Source organism: Notechis scutatus, chromosome 2, assembly GCF_049901735.1.
Source record: "Notechis scutatus isolate UNSWTSFEM ecotype Mainland chromosome 2, rNotScu1.2, whole genome shotgun sequence".
In the NCBI taxonomy this organism is placed as follows: Eukaryota; Metazoa; Chordata; class Lepidosauria; order Squamata; family Elapidae; genus Notechis; species Notechis scutatus.
The window spans coordinates 129,050,895-129,076,445 of NC_142010.1; the positions used below are offsets into that span (position 1 = coordinate 129,050,895).

Sequence of the window (25,551 nt, forward strand, 5' to 3'; positions counted from 1 at the left end):
GAATGGGAGAACACTAAACCCTGCAGCACCCCAGGTGGTACGGTAGGAGCCAAAGGCAGGATCTCCTGATCAAAATCGACTAGTATCAGTCCTGAAGAAGGAAAAGAACCAGCACAATACTGTGCCACCCACTTCCAATTCTGGGAGCTGATCCAGAAGGATATCATACTTGATGATATCAAAAGATGCTGAGAGGTCAGGTAGAGCTGGAATAGAGGCACTATCCTCTACCTGCTCCTGCCAGAGGCCACCCAAACATGTGACCAATACCATTTCCACCTCATGGAATGAATGAATGAACAAATAAAATAATGAATGGGAGTCAGATAATCTACTTTATACAGGGTCTGCTGAAGCTGTTGATTTCTTACCATCAGCAAGTATGCTTGAAGCAGAAAAAATATGTACACAGGAAGTTCCCTTATTCTGAGTCAGAACCTCGGTCTCTTTAACTGCTTTGTTAACCCCTGGAGGACAGCAACTCTAAGCAGGATTTTTCAAGTTCACCAAGGAAAGACTGCAACCTTCCTAATACAAACTAAGTTCAGCCAATTTGAGAGGGGGGGGGGAGCTCATATCGATTTTGCACATGCAGCATCTTTTCTTTTGGAGTTAGTTGTGGTTCCTAAGTACACACAACGTGACCTAAAATAGACTATCTGGTCAAAGACTCATTAGCGTTCTGCTTCCACGTATGCCCGAGCCCATAAATGAGGCAAGAGCAGACTAGGCACACCGTTTTCCATACAGATTTCCAAGAATTAGTATAAATAGGTTTATTTTCTCCAATTTGGGAAATAATAAATAGCTAACACGTTTAACATGTTGGCTTTTTTTTTTTTTAACAATTCTCATTCTACATCTGGTACCTAACAGGCAGGGATCAGGCCACCCTGATTATTATAAGCTGAATGTGTTGATTGACTTGACCAGGAAATAAGTGGCTCTAAGTATTGTTTATCACATGCGAAGATCCATTACGTAAACTCTCCCCCCTGCGTTTTGCACACCCGGCGTGCACTTAATGCACTTAACCTAGAAAACATGTAACGTTCTCATCCCGTAAGGACAAAGGTCCTTGTTTCCTGATATGGACGGGAGTGAGTTTAATCTTCCGGATTTGCCTTTTATAAATGATCAAGGCGTTTAATGTATTCACACCTCAAAGAGGCATTTGGTACTTTTATCGGTGCTGTTTCCGCCATCCCAGGGATGACGACGCCCCAACAAGATTTTCTTCTGATAAAACATCTCCATCGAGGGCCGGGTGCACTTTCTATGCACTTCTTGGGGGGGGGGGGGCACCGATTTGGGGCCAACGCCGTTGGAAGCAAGCCAATTCGCTCTATATGGCTTGCCTAAGTTTAAAAAAAAGGACGAGGCTGTTTCCCGGGAGAGGTGGGGGGATAACAAAGTCAGCGGTACGGCTTGCTTCTAGGCATGCAGTAAGCAGAGGAGACGGGATCAGTAAATAAGGGCTAGGATCGGCAAGCAGAACCAGCAAGCAAACACACACACACACACCCGCCCTTGATGTTGTGATTAGGCCACTTTCGGGCAATTGGGAGAACCTCCTTCCCACTCCATAAAAGCTTATTCGCCGGCTCCGTGCGATCTGTACAAGCGTCCCCGCCCGCCGGCTCACGTGATTTATAGGAAATCCACTAGACGCCCGTCCAGAAAGTTTCGGTTTCCTTTCCTTTTGTGTATATATATATATAAAGCGGTGACTTCGCTCTGACGCAGCAGTCATGGCTAGCTTGGTCGAGGCTTTGTCTATGTTCGGGCTGGAAGAGGAGCTGACTTGCTCCATCTGCTTATGCCTTTTTCAGACGCCGGTCACTACGCCCTGCGGCCACAATTTTTGCCTGCCATGCCTGGAGATGACCTGGATGGATTGCGAGGAAAAATTCAGCTGCCCCCAGTGCAGAGCTTCTTTCGAAACCCGTCCAGAACTGAAGAAAAACACGGTGCTCTGCAAGGTGGTGGAGCAGTTCCAGATCAGTCAAGAGGGCCTCTCCAAAGGGACGTGTGAGGAGAAGCGGGAGAAGGCGGACAGCAGCCCGACCAAGCCGAGGCCTCCCTCGCCAGTGCCCTGCGACAGCTGCCTGGTGGTCGACGCGGCCAAGACCTGCCTCACCTGCATGGCCTCCTTCTGCCAGGAACACCTGAGGCCCCACCTGGATAGCCCAGCGTTTAAGAGCCACCAGTTGGTTCCACCCGTGGGGGATCTTCAGCAGCAGAAGTGTCAGACCCATTCCAAGCTCCTGGAGTTCTTCTGCCAGGAGCATCGAGTCCCCATCTGCTGTTTTTGCCTGCTTTCTCACAAGACCTGCTCCACTACCCCATTGAAAGAGGCCAAGGAAGCAAAGGAGGTGAGAAAGGAGTGGATGGTGGCTACGTTGTTGCGCTAGGCGTGGGGAGACAGAGGGGCACATTGACTGTGGAGATTCTAGTTATCCAGGTCCGTGGGTTGTCCCAAAGGTGCTTTTTCAAAAGATAACCGGACTTTTGAAAAACGCAGTTCAGTAACCTTTTGAAAAAAAAAAAAAAAACAACGCCTTTGGGACACCGATCGCAGCCCTGAAAGGTTGTTGGAGAAATAAAATGGAGGAGGGAGTGCTGTGTGTGTCTTGAAGAAAATGGGGGATATAAATCTAAAGCGGACCTGTGCATTCTGTGACCCATGGGTCACATCTGACTCCTTGGCTATCCCTGTCTGCCCCAAGACAGCACCACCCCTATTGGTTCAATCCTCCACAAGAGTCCCAGTTTCACATGTGGCCCCTTGGGAAAATTAATTGCCCATCCCTGATTGAAAGAAACAGTTTTGTAGGATCCAATTTGGATTGGTCACTGGGACCAGAGGTTTAATCTTAACTCGTGAAGGAGCCTATCCTCAGGGAATGTGTCTCTATCACAGGGGTCCCCAAACTTGGTAACCTTAAGACTTGTGGACTTCAACTTCCATAATTCTCCAGCTGGCTGGAGAATTCTGGGAGTTGAAGTCCAAAAGTCTTAAAGTTACCAAGTTTGGAGACCTCTGCTCTATCAGAGGACAGGCTCCAACACAAGTCAGAAAGCTCGGAAGACTAAAACTCTGTCCTGGTGACCGGATTGGATCCTACAACATTATTCTGGGACATGTAAATTTTCCTTCATTTGTGAGAAATAGTTTTGACTCCTGGAAGCTACCTGAACAACTTGGGAAGGTTTTTTTGGGAAGTGGTTTGCCCTTGTCTCCTTCCTAGCACAGAGAGTAACTGGCCAAAGGTCATCCAACTGACTATTTGCCTAAGGGGAGACTAGAACTCACCACCTCCTGGTTTTTAGCCTGATGCCATAACTACTACACAAGACTGGCTCTTGCAAATTATCATACAAAGCCAAAGTTGGCTTATTTGGTCTTGTGTGTTATGTGTCCATTCAATCAATACTGTTCAGTAAAACTGGTTGTATTTGTGTTCAACTGTGTTCTGTGTACACACACACACACAGCAGAGGTATATGGAGAGTTATCTTGTTACCATGTACCTAGTAGCTATTGTACACCCAAGAGACAGGTTTGCTGAAACCTGCATTGGCTGCTTGAGGCAAAAAGAGCCTCCTTCTACAGCTGGCAAATGCCAACAGGATAATAACACGTAAGCTTATTTTGCAATGGAGGACAGAATTTGTGTATTTTATAGTGGTCTAGACTCTAGAAGAGACCACCAAATGCAAAGACAATCATCAACTAATCATCTGGCATCTGATGCCGGCTCCCTTTGGTTTTCGTACCAATCCATAGCAAAAATAAATAAATAAAAATATATACAATAATTTACATTTCATTACTTTTTGTGATACCTTTAATGTATTTTCTATAGTCAGGTTGCACCAAACCTGTTATCACTGGAAGTTTATATGTCCCCTGGGGCTATTGATTCCCTATTTTAGTAACCCCTTCTGACTTTTTCTCCTTTTTTAAAAATCATTTTAGCTATTTTAGTATATGGTAGAAAGTCTGTGTTATGTTCTGGACAATACCATTTTTCCAATGCAAATCTTAAATGTGTTAGATTTCATGGAAGTTGTTTTTTTAAAAAAAACAAGTTTTATTAATTTTCAAGGACAAACAAAACATAGAACATCAAACATTAAAACATAAAACCTTTCTGTGTAAATTTTTACAAAGCAAATAAAACATTATTTTATACAGCATAATTCTAATTTGTCCCATTTCCATATCTCATTTCCATATAAACAGATATATTTTTTTAACAAATTTCTCATTATTTCTCCCTTTGCTTTTATTCAATTATATTTCTTTTCTATATCTATTTTATATATTTTTTATTCATTATACTTATATATTCATCTGGCTTGTTTACAATGATTCTCTTCTAACATTCCTCCAAGGTTTTATTAAATAATCAGACATAAACATACAAAACACAAAAAACATAAAACTTCTTTTTGGAAAGTGGCTCAACCCCAGGTTACATCTTTTTGTACAGACTTAAATCAAATTCATGCTCATCTTGTATACCATTACTTATCTTATTTACCATTCTATTTTTTCTATCTAGCTTCCCCCTACTTTTCACTCTCTTAATTCTATTTAGTTTATTTCATCTTAATTCGAATCATTATACTTGTATCTTTTGTCTGTTTTTCCCCAATTTATCTCTCTTTAGCAAAAAAAAAAAAAAAATTCTCCTGTAATCACTAATTGAAGTGTGACGCCTTTATCATTCCCCTATATTTGACATTTAAAACAATACATAATTTCAATTCTGATTCTGCTTGGTACATTCTAAATACTAAATTTTAAAGTAAAAAAAAGATAATAATAATAATAAATCTATAAAATAATTAAATATATAATTTCCATTCTGATTTTTTAATACATTTTCCATACTACATTTTAAAATAAGAGAATAAAAAAAATAGTAATAATAAATTTGTAATAAGCTCTGTCATTAAATCTTAACCATTTTACACATTCTCTTTAGAATCTATCATCAAACTTGAGCATTTTAATATTTTAACATCTTATTAAATCTTGTATTATTCCAATCTATTTCAAAGACAGATACTACAAAACAGTCTTGTATGCTTCAATCTTATTCTACTTAATGTCTTATTTTAAAATAAAAAAAATAAAATAATAAATTTATAATAACATTGACACAATAGCCAATTAAACTCTATAAAACTAGACATTTTACATTTCTAATTTTCTATTTCAAATACAAATACTACAATACTATCTCATGTACTTTTGCAGAATCCACTTTACCCTTTATCTCTGAAAAAAAATTGTTTTTTCCCATCTTGTTTCAAGTTTTTGTGGCTTTTTTTCCTCTTTTCCCTTTCTTTCTTATCCAATCTGGCCTTTTTACCCCTCCATCTCCTAGCCTCCGCCTTTTTAACTTCCCCTCTCTGTTATACTCCTCTTTTCTGTTGCTTTCTAACATTGTATCAATTTTGCACCTTATTTTTCTCTTTCTTGGTTGTTTTTTTAAATCTTAAATTCTTCATTTTCCTTCCCCTCTTCCTCTTTTCTTTCTTAAGATTTTTTGTCCATTAAAGATGGCTTCTTCTTCTTCCCAGTCCTCCTGCTGTTGTAGTTGCTGGTAAGTAGAAATCGCCATTTCTAAAAAGTGACAAACAGCTCCCACTAAGCCCTCACTTTCTTGTTCTTTTTCCTTTATTTTTTCATATTCCATTTTTAAATCATCCACAGATAATGCCATTGTAAAACTTTCCCTTTTTCTTCTTTTTTCTTTTTTTAAGACAACCAAGATGTTTTTAAACTTAAAGCAGTTTCCAAAAGTCATCAAAAAATCCAAACAAACACAAAGTTCTTCCTTTTACACTTTCTCCTCCTGGGGCAATATCAATAACAAAATCCCAAACTGTATTTTGAAGCCTTATTACAATTAATTTCTGATCTTATAATCTTCAAGGCGTCTCCTCCAACAAAGTCTTAATATAGATTTTTTTTTTGTCCTCTCCCTTCCCACTTGTAACAAAGAACTTTGAATTTTTACCTTCTATGCAAAGGCAGGTTTTTTGCTATCTCCGTAGGGAAGGAGAGTGAACTTTCCCTTTCAGCACTCCTATTCGCCGCTTTAAGAAACTCCTTTGGAAACAAAGTATCTTTCAAAAAATCAGAGTTCCAGGATATTTGAGTGTCTTAGTGTCCCGATTCAGCCAAGAAAACTTTCACTTTTCAACACTTCCTCCTGCGCAGCCTTGCCCGGTTGAAGATTTCTTTGTGGCGGCCATTACTGACCGCCGCTCCACCGCCTCCGGAAAAAGGAGTCCAGCCAGCTGGGGAGTGGGGTTGCGATACCCCCAAACCCCAATCCGGATCTCCTCTATCTTCCGCTACCCCTCCGGGGTAGCGACAACCCCCAAATCCAATTAGATCGGGGGTACTTCAGTGGCGAGCGCAGCAGGGACCCGCAGCAAAGCGGATTCCTGCCGCCGCCGAAGCCTTGCAACCGGAAGTTCCAGATTTCATGGAAGTTGTTAATGCTTTGTATTTTATTGAGACTTGTTTAGCCCTTGTTTTGCATATTTGTTTATCGGCTTTCTGTGTTCACAAAAACTCAGTCACTTTAAATCAGTACAGAATATTTTAGTACAGTATGGGGCTGCTGCTGCTGCTGAAATAAATAGTAATGATACCTTCAACACTATCAAACCACCTACTTAACCCAGGTCCTTGGGAAGGACTCAGGTGGGTAAAAATGCCAACTTTAGCCTAAACATCTCGCTGATCCTCCTGGCAACCATAATATAACATTGATGCTCGTGTAAAATAATGTGGGTTTGGATTTGGGGGGACGGAGGTTGATTTCCAAGTCTACAAAAAGAGGTAATTGTGTCAAACAGTTTAAAAACAACTCCCATACGTGCTCCCACATATATGTGTGTGTGTGTGTGTGTGTGTGTGTGTATGTATGTATGTATGTATGTATGTATGTATGTATGTGTTATGTCTCACCTGTACAAACGAGGTGAGAAGTCCAAATTTCCGACTGAATACAAACAGGCAAGCAAGTCCAGTAATTATGGAGTTAACTCCTTTGAGCCGATAATGTTCTTGGCAGTCTCACACACACTGTTTGCCAAGTCCGACCAGATAAGAGGAATATTAAATCACGCAAGCTGCCACAACACAATCTCTGAATAATTAACACATCCTGAACAAGTTCCCAGAGCGAACACACCCACTTTTATTCCCTGTGGGGCGTGTCAGTCCCTCATCTCAGTCTCTGATTCGTCCCTTCTTTCTGCGTTGCAGCTCGCACTTTTGCCTACACCGCTGCCTCGCATCAAGCCAGCATTCCTCTGCTGGATTTTCAGTCAGAGACTCTGATACGCCCTCCTCCTTTTCCTGATTAGCCTCAGGTCTTCCCTCCCGGTTATCTGCCGACACCTGAGGCACAATCAGGGAGGAAGGCATTGCTGAAGAGGAAGGTCCTGGGGAGGAAGGCATTTCCAAAACCTCCTATTCCTCACTGTCCGAGTCTTCGTCTAATAAAGCAGGCTCAAACCTCAGAGCCACAACATGTATGTATGTATGTATGTATGTTGTGGCTCCAATTTCTGAGCCTGCGTTGTTAGAGGAAGAGGACTCGGAAGATGAGGAGGAGGAATTGGGAATGCCTTCCTCCCCAGGAACTTCCTCTTCGGCAATGCCTTCCTCCCTGATAATACCTCAGGTTTCAGCAGATAACCGAGAGGGACAGCCTGAGACTAATCAGGAGAAGGAGGGCATATCAGAGCAGCCTCTGACAGGGAATCAAGTAGACGAATGTTGGCTTGATCCTAGGCAGCGTCGCAGGAAGAAGTGTGAGCTGCAACGTAGGAGGCGTGGGCGAATCAGAGAGTGAGCTGAGTCATTGAGACACACCCCACAGGATAAAAGTGGGTGTGTTTTCTCTGGAAACTCTGCACGGGACAAAGTTTTACTTTTCTGTCAGGCTTTGGTGTGTTTTGTTTCTTGTGGTCTACGTTGGAAGCTTTAGTGATTCTTCTGGTTATCTTGTCGGACTTGGCAGGCAGCGTTTGTTATAATGCCAAGAACATTGTCTGTATAAAGGAATTAACTCTGTAAATACTGAATCTTCTTGCTTGCCTGTATTTGTCGGAGTTTGGACTCTTCATCTTCCTTGGAAAGGTGAGACATAACATATATATATTTGTTTTCTTACATTTTCGTGGGTACTTACATGTATGGTATTCAGCTTTGCTCGGGTATTTTCCCACGTCATTGTAGTTGTGCTTTTAAAGTTGTAGCAACGTTTCGGCAGAATCTCATCTGCCATCATCAGGCTTCTGTATTGTGTTCATCTGTGAGTCAGACTTTTACAGGTCAGACTGCGCCACCATATATGGCATCTGTTATTCTGTATTTCTCAGCTCTCCCTTAACAGCCAAAGGATGCGTATCTTTCCCTTGTTCCTACATGCTCCAAGTCCTTGAATTTTATGTTAACTACCACCCTTCAAATAAGGCAGCTTCTGTCATGCGTTGCTAAGTGGTGGGTCCCTAAACATCTGAAGCTGGATTGATAACAGCTTCTTTTTCATTTTAAAAAAGACTTTTACAGTAATGTTTACACCACTGGTATTGAGTCGTTATTTCATTCTGATTGTTTTTTGTATACCAGTTTTGGCCAGATTGAAATTATTTTTATCTACATAAAGGCCTGTCAAACTGGTGGCCCGTGTTAAGCTAAGGCCACGCCTACCCTGGCTCTACAAAGGCAAAAACCATCACGATACATCGCGATATGTCATATAGCATGATCAACTTTGACACCCATGATCTACATAGTTGTCAGCTCCATCTTTGGTCCACCATTTTTTCCCACTCCACACAATATTAAAAATCCCATTTTTAAAAAATCTCATTTTTTGAAGTTGTGACTGCAGATATGTCCCTTTTAATCAGAATCCTCTGTCAGGATTCCAGCAATTGCCCTAATTATCATAAGCCTCGAGTAAAACTATATCCGTTATCAGAATGATTTTGTTTCCTTAGTATGTTGGGTTCTGAATGTTTTTTATCTGAATAATTTTTTTCCCCTCTCAGTTGCAGCTGAAGAAGAGATTAACAGAACTCTCTGCCTTGAATGACAAGACTGCAAAGTCCTTGGAACAAGTACGAACGCAGCAAAAGCAACTCAGTGTAAGGAAAGAATTATTTTTTAAATGGAAATTCCCTTCTCTTTGCAAGTAGGATCTGGTAATGTAAGTGGGCTGTCTCAGTTTCAATATATGGAGTTACACATTGTGTTTAGTGAGTTGTGTGTGTGTGGTTGTCAGAGAGAGAGGTTTGTGTCAAAATTGCCCATGTTTTCAGACTTGTCAATTCAAATTTTCTAATAGCTGAAAAGTAGTTAACAAGCAATTTTTGAATGTGATTAGAAAAGTAAACACAGGTCCTCAAGTTACGACAGTTTACTGTTAAACTCCACCTTCCCCAAAAGTACTTATGACACAGTCCTGAATGTTATGAATGTTGCAGCACCACAGCCTGCAGAGACACTGCAACATTCCTTTGGCCTATTCTACATGTCCCTCACACACACCTGCACACACAGGGACCTAACAGGCAATGGCCTCCCCACCCCAAAGGCTAACTTACCTTTCGAAGATCCAGGGTTCCAGAACAGGCTGACCCTTCCTCCTCTCACCTCAAGCGAGCTGTCTCCTTTCCAGCCTCTCTGCTGTGGCTGAAACAGAAACCTGTAGCAGCACTGTTTCTTTTTCTGCTCCCTGCTCTCCAAAAGTGGAGCGGTGAGAGCAGAGGAACAGCGGGATATGCTCACCTTGCTCAGCTTGGCTGACTCACCAAGGCTTCCTGTGCAGGACACCCGATCCGCTTTTGGAGTGCCAGGTAACCTCAGTGAAGGTGCGCGAGATTGTGTCCCCAAAATCTTCTGTTCTCCGCACCAAAAGCTTTTGCCAAAGGGCAGGAGGCCTGAAGCAGCGTGAGATCTCTGCTCCGAAGCCCTCCATCCCCCCCGTGCAAAAGCTTTTGCCGGGGAAAACAGAAGCCTTTGGGGGGGAGTGATTTTGCACTGGTTTTTCTCTCTTTTCTGCACAAAAAGGTTTTTGCAAAGAGACAGAGACCTGAAGCAGCATGAGATGGCTGCCCCAATCCCTCCATCCCTTTGCAATACCTTTTGGCATGGTGAACAGAAGCCTTTGGGGACACAATCTCGCGCTCCTTCAGACTCACCGCGGCTGCCCGGCACTTCAAAAGCGGATTGGGTGTTCTGTGCAGGCAGCCTTGGTGAGTCAACCAAGCTGAGCAGGGCACACTCCTCCTGCTCTCACCCGCTCCACTTTTGGAGAGCCAGGAACAGGAGGGGGGAAAAAAGCGACAGAGAGGCTGGAAAAGAGACAGCTTGCTTTGGTCCTCAAGTTCTTTGAAAGCTAAGTGAAGTCTCCACTGGCCCAGTCCCTGTGGAGACCTGGTGGGGCAGGATGGTGTGTGTGTTTGTGTGTGTGGGAAAGCATGAGATATTTCAGTGGGTCAGGGGAGGACTTCGGTGGTCAGAAGCACTAGGCCCACCCCATGGTCTTCCCTCCCCTGAGATTACCTCATGTGCACTTAACGACCTGCACATTCAATTAGCGAATGCATTGGGTAAAGCAGAAAGGGATCACAATGTTCATTTAACATGATCCAATTAACAAATCCTTGGGTTACGAATGCAATCGGCAGTCTCTATTACATTCGTAACTCAAGGATTACCTGCATGTGAACTTGGGATCCTTTTAAAGATGCTAACTATAGCAATAGTACTAAAACTTACATGCCACTTCATAGTGCTTTTCCGGCCCTCTCTTAAGAGGTTTACAGAGTCAGCCTATTGCCCCCAACAATCTGGGTTCTCATTTTACCCACTTCGGAAGGATGGAAGGCTGAATCAACCTTGAGTCTGGTGAGAACTGCCAAATTGCAGGCAGGTAGCAGTCAACAGAATAGCCTGCAGTGATGCATTCTAAGCACTGCACCGCTGCAGCTCTTTTAGTTTAAGCTATAGTTTGAGCAAGATGGCTATTCTCTCATCTCCCCGTGCTTAAAACCTGTAGAAGACTGCTGCCTTGTGGTCTCCTCACCAGAAGTAACAGAGGCAATATTCCATCCTCTCTTTCTCTGGAGTAGTTCATAGAGCTGATCTATATTATTGTTATTTATTTATTATATTTATATTCTGCCCATCTCACTGTCAGGTGACACTGGGCAGTTGTTCACCAGCTGTTCGTTCTTAGTTGTGGTTGTCCGCTCCGTATTCAGTCCACCATTTCTTCCTCCAGAGGTCTCCCAACCCTTTTAAAGTAATGTGGCATTATTTCATTTTCCAAATCATTTTTTATTTTGATTTTATTGTCTTTTCAGAATACCACTAGTCGGAAGCTGGATTTGCTGAAATCAGAATTCCTAGAAATAGTAGCTTTAATTCATGAAGAAGAGCAGAATTCTTGGAAGAAAATCAAATCAGAAGAAAAAAGAGTCCTGGATAAATTTGAATTTGTCCATACAGTCCTGGGTAAGAAGAAGAATGAAATCCAGATGGAAAGAGGTGAAATTGAAGAGATCTTGGCAGAGATGGATGACATCACATTTTTAAAGGTAATTTTCAGTCGGGAGAAAGTCTTCTGAAGGACCCCTTAATTTCTCCAATTAGAGAGGCCCTTTCTCCAGTGAAATCTTCCCTGAGCTGCTTGTCCTATAGATGTATGGGTTGAACTCCCAGAATTCCCCATTGCTGAGAGTTCAAAAAGTTGTCCAGAAAATTACACAGTGTGTTGATGGTTGTTTAGTGTCTTTAGACCAGGGGTGTCAAACTCAAGGCCCGAGGGCCAGATGCAGCCCGCAGGGCACTTAGATCTGGCCCAACAGGGCTGCTGTGGAAATAATTAAGGACCGGCCCGTAGTGCCTCTGTCAGCGAAAATGGGCTCCTGAGTTTCGTTTTTGGCTGCAACGGCCTCCTGCATCCATCTGCCACTAAAAACAGAACTCAGGTGGGTACACGTGGCAGGAGGCCGTTTCAGCCAAAAACAGAGCTCAGGAGCCTGTTTTCGCTGGCAGAGCTCTCGGGCCACCACTGGTGCCCCCAACACGAGTTGACATCGAGCTGGCCATACCCATCCCAGCCTCCCGAGGGCAAACACAACCCTGATGCGTCCCTCAATGAAATCGAGTTTGACACCCCTGCTTTAGACTAAGAATACAGGTGGTAGCAGCGGTCCTAACTTAACCTGCCCAATCTGAGGCTCCCTGGATGTTGTTGGTCTTCAATTCCTAGAATTAATAAATTCCGACAATTAAGAGGAGCATGCCGTTCCCACTTGGGGTCTGTTTAAAAGAGGAAAATGCAGGATGTATGTTTAGTCATTTAATAAATACTCCACTATATAATGTGTGTCAAGCACTGTGGAAAGAAGTAGAGCTCTTTGTTGGTTGGAATTATCGCAAGATCTTCATGCTTTATTTCAGAGAGCAACAAAACTGCGACAGATATCCTTCAGCGATGTATTTGTTCCCAAAATAGAGTTGGATCAAAACCTGCTAGGCGCTGTTTATCAGAAAAGTTGTAACCTCAAAGAAGTTACAAAACGATTTTTGAATATAACTCAGGAAGAGAAACAAAAAGGTGCTTTTATTTATTCATGTACTTACTGGGATGGGTTTTTTTTTCGTATTCACATATGGTTTGCATATTTTATTCCAGCTGTATTGCTAACCTATGGAAGAATAAATTAACTGATTTTAGTTAATAAGATTTGTGGGATAGTATACAGCAGTTCATTTAGTGACTATTCAGAATTAACCACCCAGAATGGGTGGCCCCAGCTGGGGACAAAGTCATTTGTGTACCAGTGTCCACATGACGTCTTCCAAGAGAAGCAAAACTCCTTACTTTCTGCCAAGTTTTTCTTCCTCTCTTTTAATGCATTTATGCTTTTCTAAAGAGGCTCTAAAGGGTGTGATGACTCGGTGGTTAAAGATGTGAGTTTGTCAGCTGGAAAGCTGACAGCCCGAGTTTGAGACCCTAATGCTCTCTGATGGGGGTGCACTCCCATTACCTGCCCCAGCTCCTGCCCACCTAGCAGTTTAAAAGCATACGAACATGAGTAGATAAATAGGTACCACTTTGATGGGAAGGTAACAGTGTTCTGTGCGCCTCAGAGTATAGTCATGCTTGGCCACATGACCTCGAAAATGCCTTTGGACAAAGCTGGTTCCCTCAGCGAGGAAACATAAATTAGCTTGCCTCCTGGAGTCAGAGACCACTGGATAGGGAAACCTTTATCTTTAAAGAGGCTATAGAGGAAGAAGATCCTTCAAAGGGGAAAGATTCTCTGTCAGACTCTTTTTGGAGGTGTTTTTACATGTTTCTAGGTTCAGCTTAGGGTCACTCACTCGCACACATACACTTTGTTGAGGTCTTGTAAGCCCCCCTAACTTTCTATCTGAGTTTTCCAGATCGGGCCTACTGGGGCATACAAGACATACTTGATCAAGAGCAGAGAAATAATAAGGAACACCAGGATCACTTCCAAATGCGTGAAATGCTGAGGAATGTCAAGTTCTTCCGGAATTCACAGAGACCCAATGAATTTAAAGTGCGGGGAGAATTTTATTGGTTGCCATGTACATTTGCTCATTCTCATACTCAAAAGTCATCCCCATTTACCACATCCTTCTCAGCTAAGCTGCCACGAACTAAGTAGAGAGGCAGAAGCCGCCAAGTCCATATCCAGGATAATTCAAAGAATGGTGGGCTCCAGGACCCCTTCTATTCCCTCAAATACCTTGGTTTGTTGATTCACAACTCCAGTAACTGCTGATGAGATTGATGGAATTATCTTATGCTCGGCACCCAGCCTCCTTCCCCTGCTTCTGGCAACATTTCTCCTTTGTTCCTTGTTTCCATCTTACCTACCTATTCAGAGGGATCCTTTTGACAAGATTCCTGACTTTGTCTTTGTTTATGTTCCTTTAGGTAATCCTGGCACTATTGTAATCCCATTGAAGCCACCCATGGCGGAAGGGGTATGCCTAGCAGCTGCAGGAAAAACTAGTGAGTATTTAGAGCAAATCATAGTGATTGATATTTTTTGCACATGGTGGAGTTTTTGAGATCCGAGCAGACTGCAGGAGTCTCTGGTGGAGCATTTAGCTTTCTATCTGAAGAACGCTGTTCTTTAGCTTTCTTGTAAGGAAGAGAAGGCCAGAAGGAGCTTCCCTCATTGTGCCATTAAATGTTGGAAGAATTGGAACTTTATGGATTATTACAACCATTGCATAAAACAGCAGCTAGTGAGGAATACTGGGCATTTTGTTACTTATGATAATCCTCCTTCCCTTGATTCTTCCCCACAACCGTATGAGGCAGTCTAGACCAGGGGTGTCAAACTGGCGGCCTGCAGGCTGGATGCGTCATGCTTAGGCCACACCCACCCCAGCTCCATGAATCGGAAAAACATCGCAAAATGTCATGTGACAGCAATGTGACGCCGCGAGTTTGACACCCCTGGTCTAGACTAACAGCAACTCTCCCAAAAGCAATCAAGCTGAGTTAGGATTTTGGATCACTTCATTGTAACCTGACACACATGTTTTATCACACAAGTTACTTACCCTTTGTTTATGTATTTATCAATTAATATGACCACTTACTTATTCAAAGTAATTCAAAATGGAACATGCCATTAAAACCAAAAGAAACCAAAATGATGTCCTTTTCAACATTTTTTCAATACTAACATTTATATATACATTTCCATATTATTCCTTCACATCTCGCTGTATGCAGATCTCTCCTGCTTTGGTTTTGTCCCTAATCTTTTTATCACATTTATTTTTAATTCCATTCACTCTAGTAGAGGCTGTTTTCCAGTCCTTTTCATCTCTTTCCAAAACACTTTGCTTACATGATTCAGCAAAGTGTCTTCTTCCCCCTTAATCTTAACTGTTCCTCTCTACTGCTGATTGTGTTTTTGTAACTGCCCTTTGTTTCTCTGTTCTTCATGTTTTGCAGTTAATGTTTTTGTTCAGTTCCAGGCACACTCTGGAGGTGAGGCCAGAGTGAATTCTAAAAGCTCTTTATTTAAAACTGCCTGTGAGGCAACTTAAAACTCCCTGGCTGACATAGCTATTTTTATAGGGAGCCAACAGCCAATCAGGAGAGTATTTTCCCCATTCCAACAGAGGACCAGAATTAACCCTTCAACTGACAATTATCTACAATACATAACAGTTCCCTAATACAGGGGTATTAGGGGACCACCAAACTCAATTTTAAATCCCGGGGACCACTTGACTGACCGTTGGTTGTTGACATTGGTGGGAGGGAGGGAGAGGGAGAGAGAGAGAGAGAGAGAGAGAGTGATGCTCATAGAATCACAGATTCATTCAGAGATCTATCTATCTGCCATTGGCTACCTGAGTCTGCACTGACAAATAGAAGCTTCAGTCCTAAGGAAGGTTCCTCTTCTTCCTCTTTAAGCAGAGCCGAAGATCTAAAGATTAGCTAGAAAGCAAGAAATCCAATGATTTCCTGCTTTCTAGCTAATCTAAATCTCCCAACACAGCAGAACAGCTGATGGTCGGGGAGGAGGGGAAAGGAAAAATAGCAAATTTGCCAGGTAAGGAGTGAGTGGATGGGGAGCATTCCCGTGGGCCATGTGGGCGGCGCAGCCTTGTGTTCCCTTGTGGCCTGGATTAATTGCTTTGGGGTGTACTCTGGGGGTGACATTCCTCTGCAGACCACCAAAATTTTCTTGTGGACCACCAGTGGGCTGTGGCCCACCGGTTCACAACCATTGCCCTAATGCACAATTTGTCTCACCTCATAGGTCTTTACACCTATTTTTTTCATACTTCCTATTAAAATCACTCTGCATTTTGTAATATATTGTAATTTATTTCATGTCAAATCTTCACTCATTCTACAGGACCCACTTGGATGGAGGAAGCAAGCAAAATTACCCTTCCCCAACAACCCCCCCCCCCCCCCTAGGGGATCCAGCATTGCTTGGATGCAGGTAATAATTGTGTTAGCTCACAAGTCTTAAGATTACAGTAGAAATCCTAGCTTGCATAGAAAATTAAAAATGAACCTGGAATAAAACTGGGTCTGCTTGCACTTGTGGTAAATGTGCCAAAATTGACTGGCATTCTTCTTTTCCAAGGGAATGTTGTCGATGCCATTGGTGTAACTAAAGGTAATTTAAATTGCTTTTCTTTCTCCCAAAAAACTTCTTTTTCCTTGTTGCAAAATCTCTTGAATTTTTGACTTTATTCTGCCCTCTCTATTTTTCCAAAAGTCTTAGCTTATTATTGGATCCCTGCTTTCTACTATCTGTGCATTCCAAATAATCAATTTGTTCATAGCATTTGATTTTTTTTGTTTCAGAAATCATGTTGAAACGTAAGTAAATTTATTGGTGTGGTAGCGGTAATTTCCACATTGCTAAAACAAATTTTCGAGATAATCAAATCAAATTGGTAACACTTTTTAAAACTTCAAAAAATCCTAATAATCCAGAGGATCTCTTGTTTGCCCATTCTGAGAGAGTTGTTTGTCTTGTTCCCAAATCACTAAATTGGACACATCATTTTTCTTTTCAGAGCATAGAAGTCGGCCTGCCAAGCGCTGTAAGTTCAGTCTTTTAACCAATCTTGTGACTTTCCGTCTGCCAATGAATTCCACTGATTAAAGTTTGAGGAATAGCTGCCTCTGCTGAAATTTCAGGACATTCAACAGGGCATTTGTTGGCATGGAGTAGAAATAATTGTGCTGTGGTCTGGTCATGAGAAAATTGCACCTGTGGCTTTAATCCTATGAAGATACATTTTCTTTGTACAATTAGATACATTCGTTTGCTACCACTGCACTTTCAGTTGTGTCTATCAATTTAATGTACTCAATTCATTTTCAGTGGCAAGATTTAGTCTGCTATATTTGGGTTCTCAGCTTTTAGAAATGTAGTGGATGTCAAAACAGCATTCTAAATATTTAAGGGAGTAATGGTTACGTAGGCCTTCTTAAAATCACAAATATTTATTAGTGGCCTTGGTATAAAGGCCGCTAATGAATATTTCTCTCACGTCTGTTCTTTACGGATGTTAAGTTACTGGTTTCTTGCAAAGGATCCTGTAAAGTTTCTAGAGAAAATGCTACATTTTTTTTTATTCCCCCTCAATCTCTTCCATTCCAGAGGGCAAGAGATATAGCAATAGCAATGGCACTTAGACTTATATACCACTTCACAGTACTTTACAGCCCTTTCTAAGTGGTTTACAGAGTCAGCCTATGGCCCCCAACAATCTGGGCCCTCATTTTACTGACCTCAGAAGGATGGAAGGCTGAGACAATCTTGAGCCAGTCAGGATCGAACTCCTGGCTGTGGGCAGAGTCAGCCTGCAATACTGCATTCTGACCATTGCACCATCACAGTGCCTAGTGAGCTGAAACAGAATAGTTGATAATGCTAAATGGTTACTGCAAGGTTCCCCAGGGAGTGTTAAAGCCAAGAAAACTGAAGTTCATAGACTTACTTGGATTGAGGTTAGATGGGATTGTTGAGACCATCAGAAAAAGTCTTATAAAAAGGAGTCTTTCAAAAGCGTTCTTGTTGGAAAGACAGATTAGCAGCGATGTCATGAACAATAGGCAAACATGACTTCATTTAGGGCCATTGTATATGTTTGCTACTTTTCAGTATGAAATTTTCCTACGCTATAGTTCTAACTTGTACTAATGATTGTTGCAGCCCTACCTCTGCTTTTCTTTAAACAGGATTCTTCTAGGCTCTAGAAATCCGTAATTTAGAGTCCCATGCTTTAGAAAACTAGAGTCTTGTATATCTCACAATGCTAATGCCAGCTCTTGGAAATCTCGGATTGTCTGATGGGTGAATGCAAAATCTCTTACCACAACTTTGTGGCCCCGGAGGTTTGCAGAACAAACAGAAGCAGAAAGGAGAAGAATTCCACTCCTGAAATGCTATTGACCACCAGATCTGAAAGATACATTCAGCGGCTGGTTCAGAATACCAATAGAAGAGGATATTTGTAGCTCAGGATTAAACTCTGAGATCCATGATGCTAGAATTAGAATTTCTTGCACCAATTGACATGGCAGTGGGGGACAAAATGGAGGACAGATTGTTCTGAACCATGGGGCCCTTGGTGCTCTTTGAGCATGGTTGTTTTTTTTTGCAGAACTAGGTAACAAAGTAGAGTTTATTCTCTGTTTAGATACAAGTACAATAACTCATGTCTAGAACTTCTGTTTTGCTGATGGGTTTACCCATTGGATTAAATCACATGTAATCAAAACCAAATGCCAACCACATATGGAATGGTGAACTAAAACTACCGTATATACTCGAGTATAAGTCGACCCGAATATAAGCCGAGGCACCTAATTTTACACAAAAAACTGGGAAAACTTATTGACTCGAGTATAAGCCGAGGGTGGGAAATGCAGCAGCTACTGGTAAATTTCAAAAATAAAAATAATTAATTTGGGAAACGATCTCACTATCATGAAAGGTTTAATTGATTCACTAACCCAAAAGAAGAAGATGATGATGACAGCGGGAGGCAGGAGTCACTCTCTTCCCCTCCCTCGGAGGCCCCTGAGTCAGGAGTCACTACCGCTGGCGCGCCCCAGTCCCGCCGCGCCGGGAAGGGAAAGGCAAAGCGCTTTTTGCCTTTCCTTCCCGGCTGGCTGTTGGGAGTCGCTGCCGCCGGAGGCCGCGACTCCACACCATTTTTTTTTTCAGAGGGATCTGACTCGAGTATAAGCCGGGGGATTTTTTCAGCACAAAAATGGGCTGAAAACTAGGCTTATACTCGAGTATATACAGTATATGTCAACAACTAGTGTTAATTTTTTTGTCTTATAGTATAAAACTTGGCAGCCTTCTCTTTTTAATGTAATATGCGTAATAAGTTTTAATGAGATTGTGAAGGTGTATCTTTTTATCTTGTTTGGTAACTATAGCGGAAAGTCCCAAGCGGAGAGCACAAAGCAGCAGCAAAGCTGAGACAAAGAGTGAAATAACAACTTTAGATACTTTTCTAACAAAACCAAGAGAGGAGATTCTGAAATGTAAGTAACTAGCATGCTGTAAATTTTGGAAATAATGGAACAGTAATGTTAATAATTATGGTTAACATTCATTCTGAGAAAAACATTACTAAAACAAAACCACCCAGCATAAAATAGAGCATATAAAATGATCGGCCTCTAGCTTCATAGTGGGTTGCTCCAAACTATAACTAGTTAATGTTAAAGGTCAGGTGGAAGGTTAAGGCTTTCACCTTTTAAGATTGATAAGCACAAAAAATAGCCTCCAAAATTAACACACCATTATAATCAAAATAAGATATGTTTCCGTGGAAAACATGTTTCTGACTGCTGGCCTATTTCTTTAGGTAAGGCTACAGTATATTGAGTAAGGCTACAATATGTTGCAAAATAATAATTTGCAGAAGAAATAGTAATAAGTCCTTCTAATATTTAAAAGGTTTATCGAATGGCAACTTATATTGATGGCATTGAGAAGTCACTGCTGATTGGACTTCTAAAATGCCATTGCTTTTGGATTCCAGGTAGTCCTCCATTTACAACATGACATTTAGTGACCTTTCAAAGTTACAAGGGCACTGAAAAAAGTGACTTATGACCATTTTTTCACATGAAGACCATTGCAGCATCCCCATGATCACATGATCAAAATTCAGATGCTTGACAATTTTATGACCCTTGCAGCTGCAGTGATTCACTTAACAACGGTGGCAAAAAAGATAGTAAAGTGGGGCAAAACTCACTGAACAGCTTTTCACTTAGCAAGAAAAATTTGGAGATCCATTGTGATCCTAGGTTGAGAACTCCCTTTACTATGATCATGGATTATGTATTTAGTGGATTCTGTATTCTTATGTATCCATAACTTCTTATAGTGTCAGAAATATAATTAGAGTTCTCAAATGAACAAAATGTTCTCAAGAACATTTCCTTTTTATCTTGTTGATAAATGATCTGGAGCTAGAAATGAACAGGAAAATGTTTTTGATGTCACTTAAGTTATTTAGGATGAAGAAATAAAGCGATTGCAAAGGAGTCCAAAAGAATTTTACTACGATTTAGTAAACAGTATTATATGGAAGAAGAATATTTATTTATTTATTAAATTCATATGCCTGGATTTTGTAGAACAGAAAAAAAGTGGTAGAAACATCGCAGTTGAAATGATAACAGGAGCTATGCAATTCCTTTGGTGCCTTTTTGGCGCCTTTTATTTGACTTAAGAGACATGGTGAAAGGGTATATAATGTGGAGAAAAAAGATATATATTTTTCATCCTTTTGCAAAATGTAGAATTCTGGGGTCCTTCGAGATAAAATAAAAGTGAGTATTTTTTCACAGAGTGGATGAATTACATATCTGGTTAGTGCTCATGATGATTATACGTGGACTAGGTGGGAAGCTATTGACACTTGTGCATCTTGAGGGCGTCTTATGGGTATTTGATTAACCCCTTGGAGAAACTGTGTGGTAATCTGTGTAAACCTTGGATTCTTCTCTGAGCTGTAACTGAGAAATGATGCTCAGTCTGAAGCTGTGTGTAGATGGGAATGTGATTAATGCTCAGTGAAAGTGAGCATTTGGGAATGTCCTCTTCTGATATAGTGCTCTTAACATCTTGGTTGAAATGTCTGTTTTAGGATGGTGGCCCTCAGTTCTACACCTCTTTTCTAATTGGCTTTGGGGTTAGGGGAGGAGATACGTTTTAGAAAAAGAAAGCCTACTGCTTATCAGGAGACAACAAAACAGTAAAGCTACCCTTTTCTTTCTTGCTGCCATTTCTGGGTTTCTTTTTAAAGAAAATATATTTTAGTTTATTTATGTATTAATGCTGTAAAATGCAAAAATACAAAAAATAGTAGTAAAGATAGGGGAGAGGGGAGGGAAGGAAAAAGTGTGGGGAAAAGGGGGGAAAAGAAGGGAAAAGGTGTTGACTTCCAACTCACTTTGGTGCAGTAGAATAAAATAATCACATCAAACCTCAAACGTATTTTTACATAATAGTATAAACTAGCCATTTCTGTAACAACAAACCTATCTAATCAGTAAAGCCCCAAATCAAAGTTTCATTTCTTCTACCTCAAAGCACAAAGTCCAGAAGCGACTTTCAAATAGAAAGTCATGTAGTGCTTTACATATTCGTACTCCAAATTCAATAACAATTTATGAACTTTAGCAATAACACGTTCACAATTACCACTCTTTTCCAAGTTTCTTGCTGTTTTCTGATTTCTGATTCTATTTATTCCTAGTTGCTATGCAATTTACTCTGGATCGCAACACGGCTCATAAAAATATTGTATTACTGGAGAAATGTACCAAGATGTTTGTCACGGAAATGGTACAGGATTACAAACAGCACCCTCAGCGATTTTTAAGCTTCTCCCAAGTGCTTTCTTTCCAGTGTTTCAAGAAGGGAATCCATTACTGGGAAGTTGACCTGGAGAACAACAACTTCTGTGCTGTCGGCATCTGCTACGGGAGCATCCCAAGACGGGGCCCGGAAAGCCGCCTAGGACGCAATAGCAGCTCCTGGTGCATTGAATGGGTCAACAATAAGGTCTCAGCTTGGCACAATAATAAAGACATATCTCTCCCCACCAGCAAAGCAACAAAGATTGGTGTCCTTCTAAATTATGATGGGGGTTTTGTTATTTTCTTTGGTGTCACCGAGAAAAAAATCTTCCCGCTCTATAAATTCAAAATAGAATTCACGGAAGCTGTCTATTCTGCATTCTGGGTGTTTTCTAATGGAGCCACCATTTCACTCTGCCAGCTGAAGTCATAACAGGCTGTGCAGAATGGCTTTGGCACCCTCACAAAGACATGCACCCACACTATGCTATGATGTTGCTTTTCCACAGGTTTTCCACTTGCATGATGTCTACAAAAATGTTTTAATGTTAAGCTCTGTGCTTGGTTTTTGAAAAATTCTTGGGTTATTTGATCAATATTTCAGTCCACTAACAGGTCCTTGATAAAATCATTGGGGAAATTTGCCTAGAGGGTTCTTAGTCTTAGTGGACTGAATCCATCAGGCTTAATGTTTGCCTCATACCTCTGAGGTCTTAAGCCATAATGGGATATGGGTGTATAAAGTCTTCTTGGAACAGAGGCTGCCTTCATTTCATCTCCTGCTCTACTTTAGAATAAGAAATGCAGAAAATGAAACTCATGCATTTTCAGGGACCCAGTTGTTAACTTCTTCACAGGCTGCACTGTTCACAGCTTTGATTAGCTTCTCTTTCATGTGGGTACTCTTCGCTTCCCATGGGGTGAAAATTTCAGGGGTGTTCTCTTAATCTGCATAGAATTTGCTATCAGATTTGGCCGTATGAACAGTAACCTCCGAAGGTCTTGTTTTTCAGATGACTGAAAACAAAGCTGTGCTGGGAGGTGATGAGTATTTTTCATTCTTCTACTAAACACCATGAAGAGAAGGGACAAAGTGGTACTTTGGTAGTACTGCTTGGAGGAAAACTGATAATAAAAAGACAATATTTTCATTCCTGGAGCTCTTTTTTTAAGCCCATGTTCCATGGATTCCTTTTCCTCCCTACCCTCTTTTCAGATGCTCTGAATATGTTGGAAAGGCCATTTTGTGCCATCTGATAAATCCCTGTTTGCTTAACCTAGTTCTTCAGAATTATATGTACTTAAACTATGTACTTAATTATATGTTCCTCAATAGCTGTCCCAATAGCTTTGAACAGTGTTCCTCAGGCAAGTTAGGCCCTGAATATACTTGGCCATGCTTGCCAGAAGGAAGTGGTTTTTTTAAAAAAAAAATCATCTGCTTAACCCATCTACCCATGTTGAAAGTTGTTCTTTGATTATGGTTGACTAAGATGATGAGGTTCCTGTTCTTGTTTCTTGAAGGGCTACGTACCTTCACAATGATGTTCTAGTCTAGTGGAAGATTAGGTATAACATTTGCATCTAATCTTTTAGATTTTGTTCCGCTTGCTACTGCTTGTGGTAATTAGATTACTCTAATTTCCTGCATGCTGTTCACTGAGCATAGCCTTTGATCACATTTGGCGGCGGTACCAAGGATTGAAGATCATTTAAAGGACTTCCATTAAGTGTGCAAAACCATTCAGGGTGCCATCTTTAATTTCTGTCTGCAAGCTTCCCAGCTGGCATTTCAACTTCAGTATGCCTTCTGTTTTCTTTTAAAAAAAATAAGCAGTAGACTGGGAAGATCCACAGAAATTGGAAGTGAAATGTTTTAGGAAACCCAGTTTTAGGCTTCTGATAGTTTTCATCCTAGGGCAGGGGAGGCACCTAATGGTACATGGTTATGACAATTGTACATCTAAGCCATTGAGTACTTTGCTGTGCTTCCTCATTCATTATAGGTATTCTAATTGGCATTAGAAGAATCTATAACACAAATGTAGTGGCTTATGGAGGCGTCAGCTTTCAGAAGTATTTCTGCTAAAAAGTGAAAAGAAGTATCCGTATGACAGACATAAATAAACTACAGTTTTGGCAAATCTAGATTTCTGCAGGACATAATTTGAGATAAAAGGGAAATCTGACTAAAGCATTTTGATTCAGTTGTAGGTTTATGATCAAGTAAAGGGCCCAGTTTCAGGACACTAGTTTTCTAAGTATGTCTTTTATGCCACATTGCTTGATTTTGAGAAATGTTTTTAAAAGTTGAATTATAGAGGCATTAGGAAAAAGATGCTCTGGAAGTTACTGAATTGGAATGGACGACTGCAAAAAATAAAATGAGCATTATCCATTCCTTAAGGTAACATGGGGGAAAAGGCTAAGTAGGTAATACAAGGTATGAAGTTAAAAATAAGAACGGAACAGTTCCATGAAGGAAAGACAGTCTATGTTGAGATCATGGCTGCATGAAGGTGAGAAAAATTGGCATGAGAACCTGTGGTTTCTTCTGCAGTGTAACACGTTTCTTGAAGGGTGTGTGTGTACTAGGATTGTCCCTCTGAGTCTTGTATAGTTGATGTTTCTCTTCATGAAAATCAGCTTCCTGGCTTTTGCATTGTTCTTGAGAGCGTGTGTTCCCATAGGAAGTATCAGTGAAGCATTCTTTCAACAAATCATCACTTAAATTAGACATGTATTTGTAATTTTTTTAACAAACCCACAAATCCTAAGGCAGAATGTATCCAACCTCTTGTTATCCAAATATCATGTGGATAGCATTCTCGGTGGTATCTTTGCTGGTATCTAAATGTCTTTAGGTTGTGGTTACAGTAGGTGACTCTAATTAATATTGAAGTCTTAATGATTATATTGGAATCACCTAATGATCTTGAACTATCTCTGGGATTCTTTAAGAATCTCTTTACATAGTTTATTTTTCATTTAAAATGTTTATCCAGGCACAATATTGTCCTTTGGCTAAAAGTTGATTCTTAGCCTTTGATTCTTATATTACAAACCAGGTTTCTTTCAGATCAGCCTCAAATAATGTTTTATCTTAAGTCAAGTCAGCTCTTGGGATAATGTCAGTGGGTAGGATCGAAGCCTCGGGAAGCATATGATTTTCCCCTGGTTTTAACAAAAGATAACCAAATTGCATGTTTTCGCTTTAAAATTGTGTGTCATTTAGTTCTATATCTCCAATGGTCATATTTGCATTATTACATCATTAACTCTTGTAATGTAACCTGTGGCTTAATATTTTTTGCTAAGCTTTTCAGAGATACAGGAGCAATATTATGAGCAATTTTGGCACTATAAAACTTTGGGGAAATGCTTTCTATGAGACCTTTGCAGAAATGTTCAGCTTGCTACATTATGGTGTGTTATCTTGACAGTAACATATACAGATTTGTGAGGCAGCTTGTGTTTTTATTTTAAATTGTAAGGAAAAAAACTTCTGTAGTTTGCATTAACAAATAGTGGCCTCAAAATTTCAAGATAGTGAAGCTGTTTATGATTTCTGCTAAAGTCTTTACCTTGCTTCATTAAGAATCAGCCTGTTGTCTCCCTAACTATAAAAATATAATGTGATGAACCTCATTGCCCTGTCTTTTAATGAATCTGTAGTTTTTAAATTAAAATTAATAAAGTTTATCATGGTTTATCATGGTGTGGTGTTTGTGCTAAACTCAAACCTACTGCTTCTGCATAGAAAGGTTTCCACAAATGAAACAAACATTCCAAAATATATTTATGTAGTTGAAAGGAATTGAACCCAGTAAAGTGCACATTAAAATAAACATGTCACAGCAATATAGGAGCTAAAGTCTTCATTCCAAGCAAATGTACTTGAGAGAAAACTCTTCCAAAACTGATAGCTTCCCACAAATAAACTTCTGTAGGATTCAAGTATACCACAGAAGCAAAAACATTACTTGGAAGCAAAAAATATCCAGCCAAATTACATTGAATTATTTAAAGAAGTTAAAACTCTTGAAAAACAGATTCCCAATCTTTGCTG

General features: G+C 40.6%; 1 protein-coding gene across 2 annotated transcripts; it reads left to right on the top strand.

The window, feature by feature from the left end:
* The first annotated feature begins 1,516 nt into the window (after positions 1-1,516).
* Positions 1,517-25,192, top strand: TRIM25 (tripartite motif containing 25). 2 transcript variants are annotated; one of them, XM_026680828.2, is made up of 9 exons: positions 1,517-2,375; positions 9,097-9,192; positions 11,416-11,649; positions 12,518-12,674; positions 14,028-14,105; positions 16,219-16,251; positions 16,658-16,684; positions 19,041-19,148; positions 21,380-25,192. In XM_026680828.2, the coding sequence occupies exons 1-9, from the start codon at positions 1,752-1,754 to the stop codon at positions 21,913-21,915; spliced, it is 1,893 nt and encodes a 630-aa protein (XP_026536613.2). In that variant the 5' UTR covers positions 1,517-1,751; the 3' UTR covers positions 21,916-25,192. The 2 variants fall into 2 exon arrangements, with proteins under 2 accessions (XP_026536613.2, XP_087812316.1); XM_087956190.1 differs by lacking the exon at positions 16,219-16,251.
* Positions 25,193-25,551: the final 359 nt, after the last annotated feature.